This window comes from Austrofundulus limnaeus, unplaced genomic scaffold (assembly GCF_001266775.1).
Source record: "Austrofundulus limnaeus strain Quisiro unplaced genomic scaffold, Austrofundulus_limnaeus-1.0 Scaffold0, whole genome shotgun sequence".
NCBI classification, from domain to species: Eukaryota; Metazoa; Chordata; class Actinopteri; order Cyprinodontiformes; family Rivulidae; genus Austrofundulus; species Austrofundulus limnaeus.
In genome coordinates this window covers 1,165,722-1,171,426 of record NW_013952402.1, presented here as the reverse complement: position 1 = coordinate 1,171,426, position 5,705 = coordinate 1,165,722, and the positions used below count along the sequence as shown (strand labels likewise).

The 5,705-nt window shown below is 37.4% G+C and overlaps 1 protein-coding gene across 1 annotated transcript in view; it reads left to right on the top strand.

The window, feature by feature from the left end:
* Positions 1-5,705, top strand: part of lhcgr (luteinizing hormone/choriogonadotropin receptor) — a 16,174-nt gene that overhangs the window by 8,404 nt on the left and 2,065 nt on the right. The window contains exons 3-10 of the mRNA XM_014006117.1: positions 276-350; positions 563-637; positions 1,599-1,673; positions 1,942-2,019; positions 2,721-2,789; positions 3,213-3,287; positions 4,847-5,035; positions 5,144-5,194. Of these exons, the coding sequence (XP_013861571.1) occupies positions 276-350; positions 563-637; positions 1,599-1,673; positions 1,942-2,019; positions 2,721-2,789; positions 3,213-3,287; positions 4,847-5,035; positions 5,144-5,194 (687 nt within the window). The remainder of the gene's footprint in view (positions 1-275; positions 351-562; positions 638-1,598; positions 1,674-1,941; positions 2,020-2,720; positions 2,790-3,212; positions 3,288-4,846; positions 5,036-5,143; positions 5,195-5,705) is intronic.

Sequence of the window (5,705 nt, the reverse complement as noted above, 5' to 3'; positions counted from 1 at the left end):
ATTAAAAATTCACTTCAATAAGTCTTAAAATGGCTGAATTATAACTTAAGTTAGATGTGACGGCCATCTTGAATTTTTCATTAACATTTAAAATTCAATAAATATTGTTTTCAGCTACTTCTTCAGCTTTTTATGTCTAAAAATGGCTGAATAATACTAACATTCAGCATGTTTTTGATCATTCTTAGCCATGATAAACTTTCAGCTCAATATTTTTTTAACTTATTAAGTTTAGCATATTTTTAAGTGTTGACTGGTTTTTATTCCCCCCACAGAGAGATCTCCCAGAGTGATTGCATCACACACATCCAGAGACACGCCTTCCTCTCCCTCCACAGTCTGGCACAGATGTAGGCTAAGTGGCTTTTTTTTCTTCATTCTCGAGTCACAAAAAAAGATATACTATGGGATGGTTTTTGAATTCATCTACATTTCCCAGGATTGTTCTGTCAATTATGAAGCAACGTGTTTAATCTTTCGACACTGAGGGATGCTGTACGAACGTTTTGTGTTTGTTAATGTTGCAYTTACTGATTTGTTGCCTCATTTTCTCTTCCTGTAGTTTTGTGCAGAATATCAACAGTTTGAGAGTTATTGAGAAGGGTGCCTTCACCGACCTGCCCAGGCTTGAATACATGTAAGCAACTTTGTTTTGTTTCACTTGTTTCAATGAAAATAGAAGTCGATTTGATTCTTTGCAAACTGTAAAAGGCAGGTGATAAAAAGCAAGATTTAGCTAAAAAAAAAATTAGCGCCTTTTAAAACATTTTACACTTTGAAATCCACTACAGCACATTTATTCAMCTTTTACTTGCATGTGCTGCTACACGTTTTTAGCTATTATTTTGCCACTTTTTACTCATTTTAGCTACTGTTCTGCTACTTTTAGAATTTAACCACTACTCTGCTGCTTTTAGCGATTATCCTGCGTTTCATAGCACTAAGCTACAGTTTGGATGATTTTGGCTGTAGCCTCTGTTTTACTTTCATCTACAGTGTTACAWATATTAGTATTTGTCTTGCTTCTTTCGGGTGTTGATTTGCTTATCGCAGCACATGTTTTAGTTTTTTGCACCAACAGTGTTTTAGCTACTAATTTGCTGATTTTATTTCTTAACATGTTCTGCTGCTTTTAGCTATTTTTAAAAAAGTATTTTAAATGTTTCATTGCATTTTTAACACTTCAAGCATTAGAAATGAAACTATTGTGTTAAAATTGTTCATTTTGTCAGGACAGATATTTAGACCTTTTTGAATAATTTTTGAAACCATGTGTTCGTGCTGTTTTATCATATTTTATCTCTTTTTCTGGAGTTTCCATCTACAGTTATGTCTTGTGAATAACACAAATGCCTATTAAGCTTTTTATCTTTACAGGTAGTCAGATTTTACACCCACTTTGCAAGAATTTTAATTAAAWTTTTCTTCATCAGTACAAAATCCTCCCAAGCTTTAGTTTTGAACAGATTAATATGAGCCTACTCAGAATATAGTCATAAATGTCCGATTGAATATAATTCTTAGTTTATTTACATGTGCTTTAGTTTTTGACTGATTTCTGTAATACCACATCTCATCTCTGTGACCCGCCTTTACAGGAGCATCTCAAACACAGGCATCGTTCACTTCCCAGATTTCAGCAGCATCTGCAGCTTGGCACCAAACATTATTCTGTGAGTTATTCCATTTATAGGCAACACCATCTCTAAGCTGCTTTATTGTCCTCTTGAATGTCCCAAAGCTGCAGGGATGTTCAAGCCTCCGCCCTCACCGGGGCCATTTACTCAGAGTTTTATTCCATCTGTGTCACGTCGCCATCAGCCCTCATGACTGCTGCTCTGTGCGACCGTGCTGCTCTCATTCGTGTGAATAAACATCATTTTTGTCTGACTGAGAATGAAGCTGAGCAGCCCGAATCAATGTTATCTCCTCGGCCTGCAGAGAAATGGCAGACAACATGATGATCGACGTTATTCCTGCCAATTCCTTCCGGGGAATCACTAAGGAGTACGTCTACATGTGAGTGAAGACGGAAAGTCTTTTTTTTTGTTAACGAATGATCGGAGCCAAGAGCAACAGTTTGTCCTCATTTGTTCCAGATGCTTATTGATGGCTTTTATGTAACTGTGTAAATGCTGATTTAGTATTTCCACTACAGTTTTGTGATTTTGTAACTTTTAGTTCTGCAAATTTTGTGTTTTAGCCATTCATATAGTACATCGGGGCTACTCAACTGGTGGCCCGCAGGCCACATTGGGGCAGTGGATGACTTCTGTCCGGCCTGGAATTTTTTTTTTACTTAAATGAAGATAAAAATAGATTTTAAATCAATATTACATTTTTATTTTATGATTAAATGCAACAAATTGTATCAATTTACAAGATAAAAGATAAAAATACTCGTTCGGCCACTGATCTGTTAGCTATAAAGGAATTGTGGCCCACTAAGCATGCTAGTTGAACAGCCCTGCAACTAATACTCTTCAAAATAACCAACTTTATTTACCCTTTTATTTTATCTAAAGATTCACTCTTTTAGCTTTCAGTTTTTTCTATTTAAGTTTGGCTGATGCTTTGCTTCTTTTGGCTTGGGTCCTGCTTGATTTAGCTTTAACCACTCATGTTTCGGCTTCAATTCTCAGCATTTCTCTAAATGTTAACCTTGGCAATAGATGTTTTCAACGGCAAACTAGACTTTCTAACCACCGTGTCCTCGACAGGAACCTGGTTCGGAGCGGCTTCAAGGAAATCAAGTCTCATGCATTCAACGGGACCAAGCTGAACACGCTGTAAGCCGATTGTTGAGACGTTTACCTGGGATTATGTACTGTATATGAGCGATGCAGTGTCCTCGCAGGGAAGACCTGGCCTTTCTCGTTCTAATCATGGAAACTGAATGTACCAGTAAACAGCCCTTATGTAAGACTAAACAAAAGATTGGATGCCCCGTTGTTTTCCTGCCTTGCCCCATAATGCTGAATGTTGAGGATGAGATGTGTACAGACACCCTGCAGTCTAAAAATAATGCTTATCCTCCTCAGTGTCAACTTCAGAGAACAAAAAGTAGATGAATAATCCTCGGGGGCAGCGCCAGCCATTACTGTGTCATCTCCAGTTTCCTTTCAAACTGTGTGCTAAGCAGAAAACTACAGTTTGAGCTCGAGGTTAAACGTAACTTTTTTGTTCCTGCGTTTGTTTTGTTTGTTTTTCAGAATTCTGCGAGACAACAGGTATCTCAGTCACATCCATCAAGACGCTTTTGAAGGAGCCACAGGTCCGAATCATCTGTAAGTCGCTAAATATTTTTATTTTCTCCAATAAAATTAGCTCCAGCTTCCTCTGTGTGCTAGAAGTTTTGGTGCAGAGAGGAAAGCCTGCGCAGAAAGGAGGTTTTTTCTCTCTCTCTTTCAGAAATTTGGTCAGGCTTAACAGCTGCGCTCACATCTGCCACTATTTGAAACGCTTCTGCTGACTTGAACTCTCGCCATGAGCAAAGCGCGGCAGATGTTTTGTTGTTGGCTGCAAGAGCAATCACTATAATCAGGCTCTCTCAATATCTGAGGAGATAAAGACCCAATAAACTGTTTTTATTTATGAAAGCAGTTCCCACGACAGCAGAAAAACTACCGCYTTCTAAATGTTTGTTATGAAGCCCAATAAGCTCATTTACACTGATGTGTGTTAAAACAACATGCTGCAGAGCTCAGCAAGGAGCTTAATCTGATTTTTTTAAACAATGTTTTAAACTAGCAGGACCACAAAGTAAAAAATAAAAACCTTTAAGGACTAAAAAGGAATGCTAAAACGTTCAGCTAATTCATTTGTTTCAATTTCAGTTTGTTATAAAATAGAATAGCTCAAGATATTGCACTTAGTGTTTCATTTATTATTTACTTTTTGGAATTAATTATAGCAGGGCTAGTCCAGTAAATCACTACTCAAACAGCTCAGGGACTGGACATCCCCCAGTCCCACCCCGTTGCCTAATGGTAGGTGAAACACTGCAGCATGACAACGTTTTACCTTTTAAATTTGTTTATGCATTCAAACATACATCTTAAATTTACAAATGAACTGAAATCTATTTTATATTAAGTAAAATAAAAGGAAAATAAATTTTCAAAAAATTGCAGGCCAGTTGGAAATCATGCGCAGGCCGGATGTGGCCCATGGGCCACCAGTTGAATAACGCCTATCTATTGTAATCTTCAGTTAATAAAAATTCAGTGGTAATTTTAATTTCTTAGAAGAATTTTGTAAATTTTTGCCTGCATGTGCTCTAAAATACAGTAGCATTTAAAAAAAAGTATTTTTCCAACACTGTGACCAATTTATTAAGTTCAACTAACCTCATTAAAAGGTAATTACATCAGAACTGGGTCAAGAATAAAGTATATTATGTTTTTTTTTATTTTGGTGACAGCCTGTCTGTGTAAACAACCACCCAAAAATAAAAAAAAAAGGCTGCTAAATGCTGATTAACAAGAAAACAAAGTCTGCTGCACACACCGATCACAAGGTCTCTGATGTGAGGTTTGCTCTTATCTTGCTTGTGAATGTTTGAAATGCTCCACGCTTTGCATGTGTGGGGTCCGGCTCAGGCTTTTCTACCTTTGATGAGTGAAGTATTAAAATAAAGTGGTTTAACGTTGCTTTGCTTTAAATAAAAATGTATTTTTTGAGCAGTTACTTTTCCTGGCATGATGTCGCTATCTAAAACTGATCCTCCACAGAAAATCTTTTCAGATTCCTTTCATGCATTTCCTTCTCATCTATTAAAAAAAAGACTTATCAGCTGGTTTAAGGCAGTACAATATCTTTATGTTCTGTGTTTTGTGCCATTCAGGGACGTGTCTTCCACAACGCTGATTTCCCTCCCACCTAAAGGGCTGAACCAGGTGCGGTCTCTGAAAGCCAGCTCTGCGTTCTCTCTGAAAAGCCTCCCTCCGTTAGAAAGCCTCGCCGAGCTGCTGGAGGCCGAGCTGACGTACCCCAGCCACTGCTGCGCCTTTCACACGTGGCGCCGGAAACAACGGTAACAGATCCYCTCATGTCTGTCAGTGAACACGGGATCAGCTGCGGGCTGGTGATCAGCAGCCACATTTCTGACAATTAACCTCTTTTCTTATCTATTTATTTAAAGGGAAAGTGCCAAAAACTTGACCAAGTTTTGTGATCTCAGTGGAACAGGAATGTGAGTCACTAAGATTTTTTATGGATCATTAAAGTTCCTGTGACATGCCCATACTTCAAATACAAAAACTCATAGAAAACATTTGTTCTTAAGAAAATTAGCATAATACACATTTTGTCTCATAACTGGCCTGTTTTATTTTGGATTTGGCTCAGCCATAGTAAAATAGGAAGTGACAAAGGGTAAGTCTTTAATAAAATACTGTAAACTGTTTATTAAAACATTACTTAAGCTTTAACCCTTCATCTCTCGATAGAAACTCAACATAATCTAAACATCAGATTTTCCTCCAGTCTGTGTTAGCTGTTGTAACAGCGTTCTGTTTACATGCAGACATTCCCCTTTGACATCACTTCCTGTTTCTTCACACGCAAATATCTCAACAACTGTTCATCTCAGTGGCGTGAAATTTGTTTTGAAATATTTTTTTTAATGTTTGCTTTCCAAAAATGCATTCATGTTTATTACAAAAAACTGATGTCACAGGCACTTTAAAAGCATATTTATGTAC